The 18522-nt window shown below is 67.2% G+C and overlaps 1 protein-coding gene across 2 annotated transcripts; it reads right to left on the minus strand.

Moving 5' to 3' along the window:
* Positions 1 to 1391: 1391 nt before the first annotated feature.
* LOC123357311 (transketolase-like protein 2) lies at positions 1392 to 16618 on the minus strand. Of its 2 annotated transcripts, XR_006575529.1 has the most exons (15): positions 16461 to 16618; positions 15200 to 15317; positions 13541 to 13654; positions 13284 to 13381; positions 11667 to 11858; positions 11462 to 11589; positions 10689 to 10882; positions 10444 to 10608; positions 10210 to 10366; positions 9978 to 10108; positions 8108 to 8191; positions 3082 to 3178; positions 2893 to 3012; positions 2009 to 2265; positions 1392 to 1969 (listed from the first exon to the last, which is right to left on the minus strand). XR_006575529.1 is itself a non-coding variant. In XM_045000598.1 (14 exons), the coding sequence occupies exons 1-14, from the start codon at positions 16568 to 16570 to the stop codon at positions 2093 to 2095; spliced, it is 1881 nt and encodes a 626-aa protein (XP_044856533.1). In that variant the 5' UTR covers positions 16571 to 16618; the 3' UTR covers positions 1393 to 2092. The 2 variants fall into 2 exon arrangements, 1 of the variants encoding a protein (XP_044856533.1); XM_045000598.1 differs by having other exon boundaries at positions 1393 to 2265.
* Between the last annotated feature and the right edge of the window lie 1904 nt (positions 16619 to 18522).

Genomic DNA, 18522 nt, shown 5'->3' on the forward strand with positions numbered 1-18522 from the left:
CTGTTATAGTCCTAGCCTTCACAACCTCCTCAGGTAAGGAGTTCCACTGTGCGCTGCGTGAAGAAGAACTTCCTTTGATTTGTTTTAAACCTGCTGCCTATTAATTTCATCTGGTGACCCCTAGTTCTTGTATTATGGGAATAAGTAAATAACTTTTCCTTATCCACTTTCTCAACATCACTCATGATTTTATAGACCTCTATCATATCCCCCCTTAGTTTCCTCTTTTCCAAGCTGAAGAGTCCTAGCCTCTTTAATCTTTCCTCGTATGGGACCCTCTCCAAACCCCTAATCATTTTAGTTGCCCTTTTCTGAACCTTTTCTAGTGCTAGAATATCTTTTTTGAGGTGAGGAGACCACATCTGTACACAGTATTCGAGATGTGGGCGTACCATGGATTTATATAAGGGCAATAATATATTCTCAGTCTTATTTTCTATCCCCTTTCTAATGATTCCTAACATCCTGTTTGCTTTTTTGACCGCCTCTGCACACTGCGTGGACATCTTCAGAGAACTATCCACGATGACTCCAAGATCTTTTTCCTGACTCGTTGTAGCTAAATTAGCCCCCATCATGTTGTATGTACAGTTGGGGTTATTTTTTCCAATGTGCATTACTTTACATTTATCCACAATAAATTTCATTTGCCATTTTGTTGCCCAATCACTTAGTTTTGTGAGATCTTTTTGAAGTTCTTCACAATCTGCTTTGGTCTTAACTATCTCGAGCAGTTTAGTATCATCTGCAAACTTTGCCACCTCACTGTTTACCCCTTTCTCCAGATGATTTATGAATATGTTGAATAGGATTGGTCCTAGGACTGACCCTTGGGGAACACCACTAGTTACCCCTCTCCATTCTGAGAATTTACCATTTATTCCTACCCTTTGTTCCCTGTCTTGTAACCAGTTCTCAATCCATGAAAGGACCTTCCCTTTTATCCCATGACAGCTTAATTTACATAAGAGCCTTTGGTGAGGGACCTTGTCAAAGGCTTTCTGGAAATCTAAGTACACTATGTCCACTGGATCCCCCTTGTCCACATGTCCACCCCTGCCCCAGGGGCTGATAGGAGTGACAGAGGAGCACTGATGGCCCCCCCTTGGCATACCCCCCCCCGAACCACTTATGCACAGCTTGCGAGGGCCCTTAGCTGCAGCAGTGATGGCTGCCTCCTGCCTTCAGTCACGCCAAGGGGCAGCCTTTCCCTGCTTCCGGCGCATGGCAACCAGCATGGCATCCACAGGCTGCTGGAAGCGAGGCACTGAGGGCCAGGCCTGCTGGCTACCCTGGAACATTATACCCCTTGGCCAGGGCAGCCTGCCCTGCCTGTACCCAAACTGCTCTATTCATGCCACCCTGCCTGCTTCTCCTCACAGAGTCACACCAAGCCAACTCTGTTTAAACCTTTTATTTGGGTTGGAGCAGCAGCAGCCGGCCCCGTAAGAGAGCTGGGATTGGTCGTTTCTAACACTGAGCAAGCCAGGGGACGGGATCGCGTCAGGAATGTCGGGGGAGCAGATTAACACACGGTGCTGCTGCATTAATGTGTCTCCTTCCCCTAGGAGCGGAGCAGGAACAGGAGCGCCCGGGAGCAGAGAGTGCAGCTATTGGACGAAGCCTGCACCGCCCTGGCTTTAGGTGAGCCTGGTACAGATTGGTCCCTAGCAGCGCCTGTGAACACCTGCCCCCCACTGTCTACCCCAGGGACAGAGGCCCCACTGGCCCGGGGGAGGGGCAGCCTCTCCTTGCCCTGCAGATGATGGGAGCAGTGGCAGGCAGTGCTTGCTAAGCTCCTCATGGCTTAGCAAGGAACGTCTGCTGCACAGGAGCTCGTCAGGAGAATGGGTGGAAGTTGCTCAACCACTGGAGGGGACGTTAGCCTGCTAGTGGTGCAGAGAAATAACCGGCTGGGCTTGGGCAAGTGGCTGAGTCATGTCCCAGCCCTGGGGGGAGGGGGGAAATCCCAGCCCCAGAGCCGGGCTAGCAGCACTTTCGGTCCCACTGAGCAGGAAGTGAGCAGAAAGAACAGGGCTGGGCTGGAGGACCGGAAAGCAGCCGGCTCCTCGCCCCGGACATGGCTGGAGTGTTAGTTGGCAAAGGTGTTCTTCACAGCTGCTACGATGCTCTTGGTGCTGATCCCAAAGAGGTCCAGGAGTTCGGCTGGTTTGCCACTGCGGGGCACTCCGCACACAGCCAGGCTTTGGAGTACCACGCCAGGCTCCCCGGCCACGGCCGCGGCCACGGCTTCCCCAATCCCCCCTAGCATAGAGAGAAGGCTCAAGCACACGGCCCTAGCTCTCCTTTCCAGAGGAGTCTCGGTTGCTTACGCTGCGCTAGTCACAGCCCCTCTGAGATGTGTCACGTGGGCAGGACACCTGGGTTCCATTCCAGCTTTTCACAAGCCAGCCCTGGGACCCAGGAGAGCCCTTCTAGTCCTAGCCCCGACAACCGGTCACAATCCACCTTCCCGGCAGGTTCCCCCACCCCAGACCCTCCCCCGATGGCTGGAAACCTTATTTCCAGCGTCACTCGATTCTAGGCCAATTCACCCCCCCCTTTGTTCTTGGGCCAACATCCTCCTGTGGTGTCAGCAGCTCTTCTCCGCTGTGGCCAGCAAAGCCCCGGACCTGTCCAGTGTGCGACTGAGGCTACACAACGCACACCGGGGGTCCCCTCTGCCCCATCGACACCCTAGTCCTGCCGGGGTGGCCCAGCGCTGACATGGGAACCAAGCCTCCTGCTCAGCATTGCCCAGCCAGCGGCCCATGCTGGGAGCGAGCAGCCCCCCTGCCATTGCTCCGCCCCCCCTGCCATTGCTCCGCCCCCCCTGCCATTGCTCCGCCCCCCCCGCAGGCATTTGGGAGCCCCCAGCCGCTAGCCTCCTACCCTCTCTGTAATGATCCTCCACCGTGAGGATGCGCCCGCCAGTAGCCCGGGCACTGGTGACTATGGTGGCTGCATCCAAGGGCTTGATGGTGAAGGGGTCGATGACCCGGATGTGGATGCCTGGAAGGGACAGAGGGTCAGAGGAGCCTGGGGCAGCAAGCTCATGGCCACCCCCCGAGCGCGGGTTACCTTGCTTGGCGAGCTCAGCAGCAGCAGCCAGAGCCTCATGCAGCGTGACCCCGGCTCCAATCACTGTGACCCTGTCAGCGGCGCTGGTGCGCACAACCTGGGGACAGAGAGGGCAGGGGAGGGCCAGACTCAGCCAGCCCTATTCCTGCACCCAAGGGTCAGGCCTCCCGGCCCTTCCCTTCCCTTGGCAGGCGGGTCCCTGCACTCCCCCACCCCACTGGCTTAGCAGGCACCTTCCCTCTCCTTGCATTAAATCTTCCTTTGGATCTGATCACCAGACCCCCCTCCCCTCCCACAACTGTGGGGGAGAACCCAGGAGCGCTGGCTCCCAGCTCTACCCCCCAGACCCCCCTCCCCTCCCACAGCTGTGGGGGAGAACCCAGGAGCGCTGGCTCCCAGCTCTACCCCCCAGACCCCCCTCCCCTCCCAGAGCTGTGGGGGGAGAACCCAGGAGCGCTGGCTCCCAGCTCTACCCACCAGACCCCCCTCCCCTCCCAGAGCTGGGGGGAGAACCCAGGAGCGCTGGCTCCCAGCTCTACCCCCCAGACCCTCCTCCCCTCCCAGAGCTGGGGGGAGAACCCAGGAGCGCTGGCTCCCAGCTCTACCCCCCAGACCCCCCTCCCCTCCCAGAGCTGGGGGGAGAACCCAGGAGCGCTGGCGTCCAGCTCTACCCACTAGTCCCCCCTCCCCTCCCAGAGCTGGGGGGAGAACCCAGGAGCGCTGGCTCCCAGCTCTACCCCCCAGACCCCCCTCCCCTCCCAGAGCTGGGGGGAGAACCCAGGAGCCTTGGCTCACAGCTCTACCCACTAGTCCCCCCTCCCCTCCCAGAGCTGTGGGGAGAACCCAGGAGCGCTGGCTCCCAGCTCTACCCACTAGTCCCCCCTCCCTCCCAGAGCTGGGGGGAGAACCCAGGAGCGCTGGCTCCCAGCTCTACCCACTAGTCCCCCTCTCCTCCCAGAGCTGGGGGGAGAACCCAGGAGCGCCGGCGTCCAGCTCTACCCACCAGACCCCCCTCCCTCCCAGAGCTGGGGGGAGAACTCAGGAGCGCTGGCTCCCAGCTCTACCCACTAGTCCCCCCTCCCCTCGCAGAGCTGTGGGGGAGAACCCAGGAGCGCTGGCTCCCAGCTCTACCCACTAGACCCCCCTCCCTCCCAGAGCTGGGGGAGAACCCAGGAGCGCTGGCTCCAGCTCTACCCCCCAGACCCCCCTCCCCTCCCAGAGCTGGGGGGAGAACCAGGAGCACTGGCTCCCAGCTCTACCCACTAGTCCCCCCTCCCCTCCCAGAGCTGGGGGGAGAACCCAGGAGCGCTGGCTCCCAGCTCTACCCACTAGTCCCCCCTCCCCTCCCAGAGCTGGGGGGAGAACCCAGGAGCGCTGGCTCCCAGCTCTACCCCCCAGACCCCCCTCCCCTCCCAGAGCTGGGGGGAGAACCCAGGAGCGCTGGCTCCCAGCTCTACCCCCCAGACCCCCCTCCCCTCCCAGAGCTGTGGGGAGAACCCAGGAGCGCTGGCTCCCAGCTCTACCCACTAGTCCCCCCTCCCCTCCCAGAGCTGGGGGGAGAACCCAGGAGCGCTGGCTCCCAGCTCTACCCCCCAGACCCCCCTCCCCTCCCAGAGCTGGGGGGAGAACCCAGGAGCGCTGGCTCCCAGCTCTACCCACCAGACCCCCCTCCCCTCCCAGAGCTGGGGGGAGAACCCAGGAGCGCTGGCTCCCAGCTCGAACCCCGAGTCCCACCTCCCCACCCAGAGCTGGGGGGAGAACCCAGGAGCGCTGGCTCCCAGCTCTACCCCCCAGACCCCCCTCCCCTCCCAGAGCTGGGGGGAGAACCCAGGAGCGCTGGCGTCCAGCTCTACCCACTAGTCCCCCCTCCCCTCCCAGAGCTGGGGGGAGAACCCAGGAGCGCTGGCTCCCAGCTCTACCCCCCAGACCCCCCTCCCCTCCCAGAGCTGGGGGGAGAACCCAGGAGCTTTGGCTCCCAGCTCTACCCACTAGTCCCCCCTCCCCTCCCAGAGCTGGGGGGAGAACCCAGGAGCGCTGGCTCCCAGCTCTACCCACTAGTCCCCCCTCCCCTCCCAGAGCTGGGGGGAGAACCCAGGAGCGCTGGCTCCCAGCTCTACCCACTAGTCCCCCCTCCCCTCCCAGAGCTGGGGGGAGAACCCAGGAGCGCTGGCTCCCAGCTCTACCCCCCCGACCCCCCCTCCCCTCCCTGAGGTGGGGGGAGAACCCAGGAGCGCTGGCGTCCAGCTCTACCCCCCAGACCCCCCTCCCCTCCCAGAGCTGTGGGGAGAACCCAGGAGCGCTGGCTCCCAGCTCTACCCACTAGTCCCCCCTCCCCTCCCAGAGTTGGGGGGAGAACCCAGGAGCGCTGGCTCCCAGCTCTACCCCCCAGACCCCCCTCCCCTCCCCGAGCTGGGGGGAGAACCCAGGAGCGCTGGCTCCCAGCTCTACCCCCCAGACCCCCCTCCCCTCCCAGAGCTGCTGGGGGAGAACCCAGGAGCGCTGGCTCCCAGCTCTACCCACTAGTCCCCCCTCCCCTCCCAGAGCTGGGGGAGAACCCAGGAGCGCTGGCGTCCAGCTCTACCCACTAGTCCCCCCTCCCCTCCCAGAGCTGGGGGGAGAACCCAGGAGCGCTGGCTCCCAGCTCTACCCAGCATACCCCCCTCCCCTCCCAGAGCTGGGGGGAGAACCCAGGAGCGCTGGCTCCCAGCTCTACCCACAAGTCCCCCCTCCCCTCCCAGAGCTGGGGGGAGAACCCAGGAGCGCTGGCTCCCAGCTCTACCCCCCAGACCCCCCCTCCCCTCCCAGAGCTGGGGGGAGAACCCAGGAGCGCTGGCGTCCAGCTCTACCCACCAGACCCCCCTCCCCTCCCAGAGCTGTGGGGAGAACCCAGGAGCGCTGGCTCCCAGCTCTACCCACTAGTCCCCCCTCCCCTCCCAGAGCTGGGGGGAGAACCCAGGAGCGCTGGCTCCCAGCTCTACCCCCCAGACCCCCCTCCCCTCCCAGAGCTGGGGGGAGAACCCAGGAGCGCTGGCTCCCAGCTCTACCCCCCAGACCCCCCTCCCCTCCCAGAGCTGGGGGGGAGAACCCAGGAGCGCTGGCTCCCAGCTCTACCCCCCAGATCCCCCTCCCCTCCCACAGCTGGGGGGAGAACCCAGGAGCGCTGGCGTCCAGCTCTACCCACTAGTCCCCGCTCCCCTCCCAGAGCTGGGGGGAGAACCCAGGAGCGCTGGCTCCCAGCTCTACCCCCCAGTCCCCCCTCCCCTCCCAGAGCTGGGGGGAGAACCCAGGAGCGCTGGCGTCCAGCTCTACCCACTAGTCCCCCCTCCCCTCCCAGAGCTGGGGGGAGAACCCAGGAGCGCTGGCTCCCAGCTCTACCCCCCATTCCCCCCTCCCCTCCCCGAGCTGGGGGGGAGAACCCAGGAGCGCTGGCGTCCAGCTCTACCCACTAGTCCCCCCTCCCCTCCCAGAGCTGGGGGGAGAACCCAGGAGCGCTGGCGTCCAGCTCTACCCACCAGACCCCCCTCCCCTCCCAGAGCTGTGGGGAGAACCCAGGAGCGCTGGCTCCCAGCTCTACCCACTAGTCCCCCCTCCCCTCCCAGAGCTGGGGATTTCTGGCTGAGACTTTATGGAGTCTCCTGCCACCTAGTGGCAGATCCAGGCCTGTCCCAGTCCCCGGGTCTGGTCTATGCCCCAGCCTGTAGCCAGTCTCCCGGGAGTGACCCCTTTAGCACACCGGGCCCCAAGGCCCCACAGTTGCCCCAGGGGAGGCCCACGGGTCTTTGACACCAGTGCTCCCTGTGCCTCTGCGGAGTGAAGCCAGCCCAGCCCAGCCAGCCCCCTGCGGGAGGCCAGCTGGCTTCCCCAGTGTACGGACAAGGAACCTGGCCAAGCTGAGGCTGCTCCCAGCCTTGGCTCCCTCGTTCCCCCCAGGGGCGGGCTTCCAATCCCACCCAAGGGCAGCCCTTCCCCCACGGCTCTCCAGCCTGGGCCCCACGTGCTGCCTGGAGGCCCCCTTGATTTTCAGCCTGGTCTGTAATGCCCCCACCCCCCAGCTCTGGTTCTGCCCGCGGGGCAGGCCTGGACGTGGTCTACACGGACCCCACGGCAGCAGGCCCGAGAGGCGGTCACTTCTCCGGGCCACCCAGCAGTGTCTGCATGGGGCAGCCCAGCTGCGGATTGCACGGGGAGGGACAGCTGAGTTCTCCCCCCCGCGGGGCGCTACGCAGGGCGAAGGAGGAAACCGAGGCAGGCGTAGGAATCATCTTGCAGACGCTGCCCGAGACCCAACACACCAGCAGGGACTCCCCCGGGCTCCAGAGTCCTGCCAGATGCCACCGCCCCCTGGCACATTCCCCCCCTCCTTTAAAGATTAACCACTTCACGCTCCCGCCCCACGCAGGAGCCGCTCAGGAACAGTCTGGAGTCCCTTTCTGCTCTGGCCCAGGGCCGAACTGGAATCCAGCATGCCTGGGCTCTCCGCCATGACCTGCCGGGTGACCTTGTGCCTCAGTTTCCCACCCCACTCTTTGGGTCTCTCAGTGGCTCCCCTTGCCTGCCGATCTCCCTCAGTCCTTGGCCTGGGAAGCCTTTGCCCTGAGGCATGTGGGCGGCGCTGTCCCACAGCCACGGAGCTGGATCAGTCGGCTCCGCAGCGTCGCCCTACAACTGCCCTGGGCAGAGAGGGGAGACAGCGCTTCCCTCGCCTGTAAGATTGTGTAAGAGAAGCACCCAGAGGCTGGCAGAGCAGGGACTCTGCACTGCACCAGGTGCTCCCCACATCCCGCCCCCCACTGGACTGGGCACTGCCCAGACACCACCCCCAGGCAGCTCCCGGCACACCAGGGCCTGAGCTCCACAAACCCCACTGCCCCCCTCTCCCAGCATTGGGTGAGCCCCATCCCCAAAGAGCCTCCAATCCAGACAGGGCAGAGGAGAAACTGAGGCACAGAGTGAGGCCACCATTGGCCCAGAGTCACCCAACAACCCCTCCCACCCTGCACCCCCCCCCCCCTTCCCAGCCCCTTACCTTGGCCTGGCCGATCTCAAAGGTCTCCTCTGGCGGGTAGATGACCGGGGTCTCTGGGCGGCTGGTCCGGATGAAGCAGATGCCCTAGGCAAGGCAGGTCACAGGCAGGCTTAGCGCTTGGTCCCCCCTGCTGACCCCCAGCCATGGGTGGGGCTCTGTGATCCCACATCCAGCAGGGCAGATCTCCCAGGTCCCTGGGCTCACCCTGCTCCCATAGATTACAGGGCAGGGGGCAACCGACCTGGACTGGGTGACCAGGAGAGCGTCCAGGCCGAGCTACCGACAGCTCCCCCCACCCCCCGACCCAGGAGAGCTGCCGGATTCCCAGCTTACCCCCACGCTGTCAAGTGACCGGCAAAGGGACGCGACAAGGGAGGAAATCCAAGGTCGCACGGGTCCGATGATAGAACCCAGGAGTCCTGGCTCCCAGCCCCCCCTTCTCTGACCCCCCAGCCCCCACTCCCCTCCCAGAGCCGGGGAAAGAACACAGGAGTTCTTGCTCCCAACCCCCCCTGCTCTAACCCATCAGCCCCCACTCCCCTCCCAGAGCCGGGAGAGAACCCAGGAGTCCTGGCTCCCCGCCCCCCCATCTCTAACCCATCAGCCCCCACTCCCCTCCCAGAGCCGGGGAGAGAACCCAGGAGTCTTGGCTCCCAGCCCCCCCTGCTCTAACCACCAGCCCCCACTCCCCTCCCAGAGCCGGGGAGAGAACCCAGGAGTCCGGGCTCCCCGCCGCCCCCTGCTCGGACCCACCAGCCCCCACTCCCCTCCCAGAGCCGGGGAGAGAACCCAGGAGTCCTGGCTCCCCGACCCCCTGCTCTAACCCATCAGCCCCCACTCCCCTCCCAGAGCCGGGGAGAGAACCCAGGAGTCCGGGCTCCCGGCCCCCCCTGCTCTAACCCACCAGCCCCCACTCCCCTCCCAGAGCCGGGGAGAGAACCCAGGAGTCCGGGCTCCCCGCCGCCCCCTGCTCGGACCCACCAGCCCTCACTCCCCTCCCAGAGCCGGGGAGAGAACGCAGGAGTCCTGGCTCCCCGCCCCCCCCACTGTAACCACCAGCCCCCACTCCCCTCCCAGAGCCAGGAGAGAACCCAGGAGTCCTGGCTCCCAGCCCCCCCTGCTCTAACCCATCAGCCCCCACTCCCCTCCCAGAGCCGGGGAGAGAACCCAGGAGTCCTGGCTCCCAGCCCCCCCTGCTCTAACCACCAGCCCCCACTCCCCTCCCAGAGCTGGGAGAGAACCCAGGAGTCCTGGCTCCCAGCCCCCCCCTCTGTAACCACCAGCCCCCACTCCCCTCCCAGAGCCGGGGAGAGAACCCAGGAGTCCTGGCTCCCCACCCCCCCTGCTCTAACCCATCAGCCCCCACTCCCCTCCCAGAGCCGGGAGAGAACCCAGGAGTCCTGGCTCCCCGCCCCCCCTGCTCTAACCCATCAGCCCCCACTCCCCTCCCAGAGCCGGGAGAGAACCCAAGAGTCCTGGCTCCCAGCCCCCCCTGCTCTAACCACCAGCCCCCACTCCCCTCCCAGAGCCGGGGAGAGAACCCAGGAGTCCTGGCTCCCAGCCCCTACTGCTCTAACCACCAGCCCCCACTCCCCTCCCAGAGCCGGGGAGAGAACCCAGGAGTCCTGGCTCCCAGCCCCTACTGCTCTAACCACCAGCCCCCACTCCCCTCCCAGAGCCGGGGAGAGAACCCAGGAGTCCTCACTCTCTCTCGGGGGCCGGCGAATGGAGGATGCAGAGAACTGGCATGGCCAGGCCCAAGGACGAGGTGGAGTCCACCATCGGTGCCATCTGGCCCCAGAGCCAGACCCCACAGCTGGCCCCTGCGGACGGCCCCCAGACCCCACTCCTGAGGCCCCCGCACGGTTACCTTGGTGTTGGCAGCCAGGCAGACGGCGCGTTCCGTGGAGACGGCATCGCTGGGGTAGAAGACGCTGCAGCCGGGAATGGCTCGGAACATGGCAATGTCCTCCAGGGCCATCTGCGAGGGGCCGTCCTCTCCTGCGGGGAGCCAGGAGAGGTGCCGGGCTAGAGAGCAGGCTCGCTCGGCAGCACGGGGGGCCAGGAGCCCCCAGGCAGCCCAGCGCCCCCCCCGTGCCTACCGATGGAGACCCCGCAGTGGGAGCCGCACAGGTTGAGGTTGGCCCGGGAGATGGCGCCCATGCGGATGTGGTCGAAGGCCCGCGTGAAGAAAGCAGCAAAGGTGCTGGCGAAGACCACGGCCCGGTCCCTGGCGGCGCAGCCCAGAGCCACGCTGACCTGGGGGGACAGACAGCGCGTGACTGGGGGGACAGCCCCAGAGAAGCCCCCCGCCCCGCCCCGCCCCCAGCACTGACCATGTTCTGCTCGGCGATGTAGCACTCGATGTAGCGCTCGGGGTGCGCCTGCTTGAACAGCTCGCAGAAGGTGGAGTTCTTGGTGTCCCCATCCAAGGCCACCACACGCTCGCTGGCAGCACCCAGCTTTGCCAGGGCCACGCCGTAGGCCTTCCGCGTGGCCACCTGCAGGGCAGGGGAGTGTCACTGTCCTGGCCCCACAGCCACCCCATGGCACCCAGTCAGTCCAGACCCCCTTCCCCTACCTTGTCCCCAAGGGCGTATTCAGGGGGCGAGGGCATGCAGATGCCGGCGATGCTGATCTGTGGGACGTCCTCAATGGGCCGCTGTGGCACCAGCACCTCGTGGGTCTGGATCCGGCTCTGGATGGCACCGATGATGGACTCCACCTTGTCCTTGGGCATGGGCTTGCCGTGCCAGTTCTCCGCATCCTCCACACCTGGCAAAGAACCACCCCCAGGGAGTGAGCAGAAGTGAGACAGGACTCCTGGGTTCTCTCCCCGGCTTGGGGAGGGGGATCTGGTGGTTAGAGCAGGGGGGCTGGGAGCCAGGACTCCTGGGTTCTCTCCCAAGCTCTGGGTGGGGAGGGGGGTCTGGGAGCCAGGACTCCTGGGTTCTCTCCCCAGCGCGGGGTGGGGTGGTGGGGTTGGGGGGGGCTGGATGCCAGGACTCCTGGGTTCTCTCCCCAGCTCTGGGAGGGGAGGAGGGGTTGGGGGGGGCTGGATGCCAGGACTCCTGGGTTCTCTCCCCAGCTCTGGGAGGGGAGGAGGGGTTGGGGGGGGCTGGATGCCAGGACTCCTGGGTTTTCTCCCTGGCTCTGGAAGGGGGGGCCTCACCTCATCTCTCCTGAGGTCCCTACTCTGTCGCACCCCACAGTAGCTGTCAGAAGGGTAGAAAGAACCACTGACCCCCCCCTCCACAAGCATGGCCCTCCGTCCCGCCAGGCATCCCTAGCCGGGAGCCAGCCGTGGGGCCCCAGGCAAGGCCTCCAGCACTCAGAGCTGAGGGGGGCACTCACCGGGGACGCCTCGACCCTTGTAGGTCTTGGCCAGGATGGCCGTGGGCTTCCCCTTCACCTGGGCCGCCTGCCTCAGGGCCTCGTCCAGCTCCTCCACGGCGTGGCCGTCCACCACGTCGGTGTTCCACCTGCCGGGGAGGGAGGGAGGGGTCAGCCAGCCCCAGGGCCGCCCCGCGCCGCCCCGCCCGCCCGCCAGGGCACTCACCCGAAGGCCTCGCAGCGGCGGCGGTACACGTCCATGTCGTGGCCCAGCGGCGCCGCCTCGCTCTGGCCCAGCCGGTTGACGTCCACGATGGCCACCAGGTTGTCGAGCCGGTAGTGGGAGCCGAAGGCCAGAGCTTCCCAGACGGAGCCCTCGGACACCTCCCCGTCACCCAGCAGGCAGAACACCCGGTAGCTGGCCAGAGGGGCGGGGTCACTGCCAGACCACGCCTCCCCGAGCCCCCCCACTGAGTGAGGGCGGGGTCACTGCCAGACCACGCCTCCCCGAGCCCCCCCACTGAGTGAGGGCGGGGTCACTGCCAGACCACGCCTCCCCGAGCCCCCCCTGTGCGTGAGGGCGGGGTCACTGCCAGACCACGCCTCCCCGAGCCCCCCCACTGAGTGAGGGCGGGGTCACTGCCAGACCACGCCTCCCCGAGCCCCCACCCCCCGCTCTGAGAGGGCGGGGTCACTGCCAGACCACACCACCCCCAGCCCCCACCCCCCGCTCAGAGAGGGCGGGGTCACTGCCAGACCACCCCTCCCCGAGCCCCCACCCCCCGCTCAGAGAGGGCGGGGTCACTGCCAGACCACGCCTCCCCAACCCCCCCTGCACAGAGGGGGCGGGGTCACTGCCAGACCACGCCTCCCCAACACCCCCCCACTCAGTGAGGGCGGGGTCACTGCCAGACCACGCCTCCCCAACACCCCCCCGCTCAGTGAGGGCGGGGTCACTGCCAGACCACGCCTCCCAAAGCCCCCACCCCCCAGCTCACAGAGGGCGGGGTCACTGCCAGACCACACCTCCCCGAGCCCCCCCACTGAGTGAGGGCGGGGTCACTGCCAGACCACGCCTCCCCGAGCCCCCCCACTGAGTGAGGGCGGGGTCACTGCCAGACCACGCCTCCCCGAGCCCCCCCACTGAGTGAGGGTGGGGTCACTGCCAGACCACGCCTCCCCGAGCCCCCCCACTGAGGGAGGGCGGGGTCACTGCCAGACCCCGCCTCCCCGAGCCCCCCCACTGAGTGAGGGTGGGGTCACTGCCAGACCACGCCTCCCCGAGCCCCCCCACTGAGTGAGGGCGGGGTCACTGCCAGACCACGCCTCCCCGAGCCCCCCCCCCCCGCTCAGAGAGGGCGGGGTCACTGCCAGACCACACCTCCCCGAGCCCGCACCCCCCGCTCAGAGAGGGCGGGGTCACTGCCAGACCACACCTCCCTGAGCCCCCACCCCCCGCTCAGAGAGGGCGGGGTCACTGCCAGACCACACCTCCCCGAGCCCGCACCCCCCGCTCAGAGAGGGCGGGGTCACTGCCAGACCACACCTCCCCAGCCCCCCCTGCTCAGAGGGGGCGGGGTCACTGCCAGACACGCCTCCCCAACACCCCCCCGCTCAGTGAGGGCGGGGTCACTGCCAGACCACGCCTCCCCAACAACCCCCCGCTCAGTGAGGGCGGGGTCACTGCCAGACCACGCCTCCCCATACCCCCACACAGCCCCAGAAAGGGGGGGGTCACAACCAGGCCATGCCTCCCCCAGCTTCCCAACCCCAGCCCCCCCCCATTGTCACCCAGTTCTCCCCAGCCACCTGCCCCAGGCTGGGGCCCCCCCAGGGCACTCACCTGGCCCTGTCGAAGTACTTGCCTACGTAGGCCATCCCGCAGGCCGCGCCCAGGCCCTGCCCCAGCGAGCCCGTGGCCACGTCCACAAAGGGCAGCCTCTGGTGGAGAGAGTGGCCATGTGACCCCCACAGCCCCTCCCAGCCCCTGCCCCACCATTGTCAGCAGCCCCCAGCTGCCCTCATGCCCAGTTGTGGCTTTCCACCCCCAGGGAGCAGAGAGGGGTGGCAGGCTGGTATCCCAGGGCCCCCCCCACTCACCGGGGTGGGGTGTCCCTCCAGGTCACTGTCGATCTTGCGCAGATTCAGCAGCTCTGGCTCCTTGAGGAAGCCGGCCTCAGCCCAGGCGGCATAGAGCAAGGGGGCAGCATGGCCCTGTGGGCAGGGGGCAGGGTTAGACCCCAGGGGCACAGCATGGGCACCATCCCCCAAATGGAACAAGAGAGGACATTGGAGAGGGGAAGCCGCTCCCCATAGCCCAGCCAGGGGACCCCCCCGATCCCTCCCTAGCCCAGCCACAGCGACACCCCACCAATTCCCCCCATAGCCCAGCCAGGGGACCCCCCCGATCCCCCCCTAGCCCAGCCACAGCGACACCCCACCAATTCCCCCCATAGCCCAGCCAGGGGACCCCCCCGACCCCCCCATAGCCCAGCCCCAGCGACACCCCACCAATTCCCCCCATAGCCCAGCCAGGGGACCCCCCGATCCCCCCCTAGCCCAGCCCCAGCGACACCCCACCAATTCCCCCCATAGCCCTGCCAGGGGACCCCCCCGATCCCCCCGCGGCCCTGCCCCAGCGACTCCCCACCAATTCCCCCCATAGCCCAGCCAGGGGACCCCCCCATAGCCCAGCCCCAGCGAGACCCCACCAATTCCCCCCATAGCCCAGCCAGGGGACCCCTCCCGATCCCTCCCTAGCCCAGCCACAGCGACACCCCACCAATTCCCCCCATAGCCCAGCCAGGGGACCCCCCCGACCGCCCCATAGCCCAGCCCCAGCGACACCCCACCAATTCCCCCCCAGCCCAGCCAGGGGACCCCCCCCACCGCCCCATCGCCCCGCCACAGCGACACCCCACCAATTCCCCCCCAGCCCAGCCAGGGGACCCCCCCGACCCCCCCCTAGCCCAGCCCCAGCGACACCCACCAATTCCCCCCATAGCCCAGCCAGGGGACCCCCCGATCCCCCCCTAGCCCAGCCACACTCACACCCCAATACCACACATAGCCCAGCCACGGTAACCCGCCGGCCGTTCCCTCCCTAGCCCAGCCACAGCGACACCCCACCCATTCCCCCCATAGCCCAGCCAGGGGACCCCCCCGACCCCCCCCTAGCCCAGCCCAGCGACACCCCACCAATTCCCCCCATAGCCCCGCCAGGGGACCCCCCCGATCCCCCCCTTGCCCAGCCCCAGGGACACCCCACCAATTCCCCCCCAGCCCAGCCAGGGGACCCCCCCGACCCCCCCCTAGCCCAGCCCCAGCGACACCCCACCAATTCCCCCCATAGCCCAGCCAGGGGACCCCCCGATCCCCCCCTAGCCCAGCCACACTGACACCCCAATTCCCCCCATAGCCCAGCCACGGGACCCCCCCCCCCGATCCCTCCCTAGCCCAGCCACAGCGACACCCCACCCATTACCCCCCCAGCCCAGCCAGGGGACCCCCCCGACCCCCCCATAGCCCAGCCCCAGCGACACCCCACCCATTCCCCCCATAGCCCAGCCAGGGGACCCCCCCCGATCCCTCCCTAGCCCAGCCACAGCGACACCCCACCAATTCCCCCCCAGCCCAGCCAGGGGACCCCCACTATCCCGCCCCAGCCCAGCCCCAGCGACACCCCACCAATTCCCCCCCAGCCCAGCCAGGGGACCCCCCCGACCCCCACCCAGCCCAGCCCGGGCCCCCACGCCCCACCTTGGAGAGGACGAAGCGGTCATTGCTGGGGTGTGCCGGCTGACGGGCCCGGTAGCGCATCGCCTGGAAGAACAGCACCGCCATGATCTCAGCCGCGCTGCAGCAGGACGTGGGGTGGCTGTGGGGGGAGGTGGGGCAGAGTCAGCTGGTGCCCCCCCAGGCCCGAGTGGGATCCCAGCCAAGCCCTCTCCCCACAGAGGGCACAACACCCCCTATTCTGGTCCCATCCAGCCCAGGCCCCGCCCCCAGCAGCCAAGCCCCGCCCCTCCAGGCCAGGGGCGGTGCCACAAGGCTTGAGCAGCCCCCCATGGAGTGACAGCTCAGCACTGCCAATCAGAGCAGAGCGAGCGCCTTACCCTCCTCACACACCCCCCAAGCACGTGGAAGGGAGGCGGCCCCGTCCTGCGGCCGGCGAATGCAGCCCCAGCAATGCCCGCCTCTCCCCCCCAAGGGTAAATGCACCCCCCCGTGCACCGATCCTCCTTTGCAACAGGAGCACGAGCCTTCCCACACAGACCCCCCCGCCTTGCAATGGCTCCCCCGGGGGAGGGGCACGCACAGAGCCCCCCCCCGCCTTGCAATGGCTCCCCCGGGGGAGGGGCACGCACAGAGCCCCCCCGCCTTGCAATGGCTCCCCCGGGGGGAGGAACACCCCCAGAGCCCCCCCCGCCTTGCAATGGCTCCCCCGGGGGAGGGGCACGCACAGAGCCCCCCCCCGCCTTGCAATGGCTCCCCCGGGGGTGGGGCACCCCCAGAGCCCCCCCCGCCTTGCAATGGCTCCCCCGGGGGGAGGAACACCCCCAGAGCCCCCCCCGCCTTGCAATGGCTCCCCGGGGGAGTGGCACGCACCGAGCCCCCCCGCCTTGCAATGGCTCCCCCGGGGGCAGGAACACCCCCAGAGCCCCCCCCCGCCTTGCAATGGCTCCCCCAGGGGAGGGGCACGCACAGAGCCCCCCCCCCGCCTTGCAATGGCTCCCCCGGGGGAGGGGCACGCACAGAGCCCCCCCGCCTTGCAATGGCTCCCCCGGGGGGAGGAACACCCCCAGAGCCCCCCCCCCGCCTTGCAATGGCTCCCCCGGGGGAGGGGCGCGCACAGAGCCCCCCCCCGCCTTGCAATGGCTCCCCCGGGGGAGGGGCGCGCACAGAGCCCCCCCCCCGCCTTGCAATGGCTCCCCCGGGGGAGGGGCACGCACAGAGCCCCCCCCCGCCTTGCAATGGCTCCCCCGGGGGACGAACACCCCCAGGGCCCGGCTCCGCTTACCCCGAGCCCGCAGCGCTCGTGGCCCGCAGCGCCCGCACCCGCAGGCGGTCCGCGGCATCACGCAGGGCCTGCAGCGGGGGCTGCTCCGGACGGGGCTCCGCACTGGCCATGCTGCAGCTGCTGGGACCCGCGCGGCGTCTGGCGGCTGCCGCGCTCCGCCCCCCCGGCAGGAAGTGAGATCAGAGGGGGGGGATTCCCCCCAAGGATGCGGGACCCCCCCAACCCCGCCCCACACACACACTATTCTGCTCTGGCTGGCCAGTTGTCCACACGATCCCCATCCAGGCCTGGAGTGACTCTGGATTGACCCTGCAGGAGCTCAGCTCAGAACCCGGCCCTGCCCTCGTTGCAATCTGGGGTGACTCCTGACCGACCCCCGCAGGAGCTCAGCTCAGAACCCGGCCCTGCCCTCATTGCAATCTGGAGTGACTCTGGATTCACCCTGCAGGGGCTCAGCTCAGAACCTGGCCCTGCCCTCGTTGCAATCTGGGGTGACTCCGGACCGACCCCCGCAGGAGCTCAGCTCAGAACCTGGCCCTGCCCTCGTTGCAATCTGGAGTGAATCTGGATTCACCCTGCAGGGGCTCAGCTCAGAACCCGGCCCTGCCCTCATTGCAATTTGGGGTGACTCTGCACTGACCCCCGCAGGAGCTCAGCTCAGAACCCGGCCCTGCCCTCGTTGCAATCTGGGGTGACTCCGGACTGACCCCCGCAGGAGCTCAGCTCAGAACCTGGCCCTGCCCTCGTTGCAATCTGGAGTGACTCCGGACTGACCCCCACAGGAGCTCAGCTCAGAACCCGGCCCTGCCCTCCTTGCAATCTGGAGTGACTCCGGACTGACCCCCACAGGAGCTCAGCTCAGAACCCGGCCCTGCCCTCCTTGCAATCTGGAGTGACTCTGGATTCACCCTGCAGGGGCTCAGCTCAGAACCTGGCCCTGCCCTCGTTGCAATCTGGGGTGACTCTGGATTCACCCTGCAGGGGCTCAGCTCAGAACCCGGCCCTGCCCTCGTTGCAATCTGGGGTGACTCCTGACCGACCCCCGCAGGAGCTCAGCTCAGAACCCGGCCCTGCCCTCATTGCAATCTGGAGTGACTCTGGATTCACCCTGCAGGGGCTCAGCTCAGAACCTGGCCCTGCCCTCGTTGCAATCTGGGGTGACTCCGGACCGACCCCCGCAGGAGCTCAGCTCAGAACCTGGCCCTGCCCTCGTTGCAATCTGGAGTGAATCTGGATTCACCCTGCAGGGGCTCAGCTCAGAACCCGGCCCTGCCCTCATTGCAATTTGGGGTGACTCTGCACTGACCCCCGCAGGAGCTCAGCTCAGAACCCGGCCCTGCCCTCGTTGCAATCTGGAGTGACTCCGGACTGACCCCCACAGGAGCTCAGCTCAGAACCCGGCCCTGCCCTCGTTGCAATCTGGAGTGACTCCGGACTGACCCCCACAGGAGCTCAGCTCAGAACCCGGCCCTGCCCTCCTTGCAATCTGGAGTGACTCTGGATTCACCCTGCAGGGGCTCAGCTCAGAACCCGGCCCTGCCCCCGTTGCAATCTGGGGTGACTCCGGACTGACCCCCGCAGGAGCTCAGCTCAGAACCTGGCCCTGCCCTCGTTGCAATCTGGAGTGACTCCGGACTGACCCCCACAGGAGCTCAGCTCAGAACCCGGCCCTGCCCTCCTTGCAATCTGGAGTGACTCTGGATTCACCCTGCAGGGGCTCAGCTCAGAACCCGGCCCTGCCCTCGTTGCAATCTGGAGTGAATCTGGATTCACCCTGCAGGGACTCAGCTCAGAACCCGGCCCTGCCCCCGTTGCAATCTGGGGTGACTCCTGACCGACCCCCGCAGGAGCTCAGCTCAGAACCCGGCCCTGCCCTCGTTTCAATCTGGAGTGACTCCGGACCGACCCCTGCAGGAGCTCAGCGAGGGAAAGCGGGCGTTAGCCGCAGCAGGGTGCATTGTGGGATGGCGGGGGGGCGTTAGCGGCGGCAGGGTGCATTGTGGGATGGTGGGGGGGGCGTTGGCGGCAGGGTGCATTGTGGGATGGCAGGGGGGCATTAGTG

This window comes from Mauremys mutica, unplaced genomic scaffold (genome assembly GCF_020497125.1).
Source record: "Mauremys mutica isolate MM-2020 ecotype Southern unplaced genomic scaffold, ASM2049712v1 000503F_np12_obj, whole genome shotgun sequence".
NCBI classification, from domain to species: domain Eukaryota; kingdom Metazoa; phylum Chordata; order Testudines; family Geoemydidae; genus Mauremys; species Mauremys mutica.

Excerpts from the sequence above, each read along its gene's own strand:
- LOC123357311 (XM_045000598.1), bottom strand. The coding sequence starts at position 16,570 with ATGGCCAGTGCGGAGCCCCGTCCGGAGCAGCCCCCGCTGCAGGCCCTG. Across the intron at positions 11,859-13,283 it reads AAGTACTTCGACAGGGCCAG|CTACCGGGTGTTCTGCCTGC; the intron begins GTGAGTGCCCTG and ends CCCTCTGGCCAG. Across the intron at positions 10,367-10,443 it reads ACATCGCCGAGCAGAACATG|GTCAGCGTGGCTCTGGGCTG; the intron begins GTCAGTGCTGGG and ends CTGTCCCCCCAG.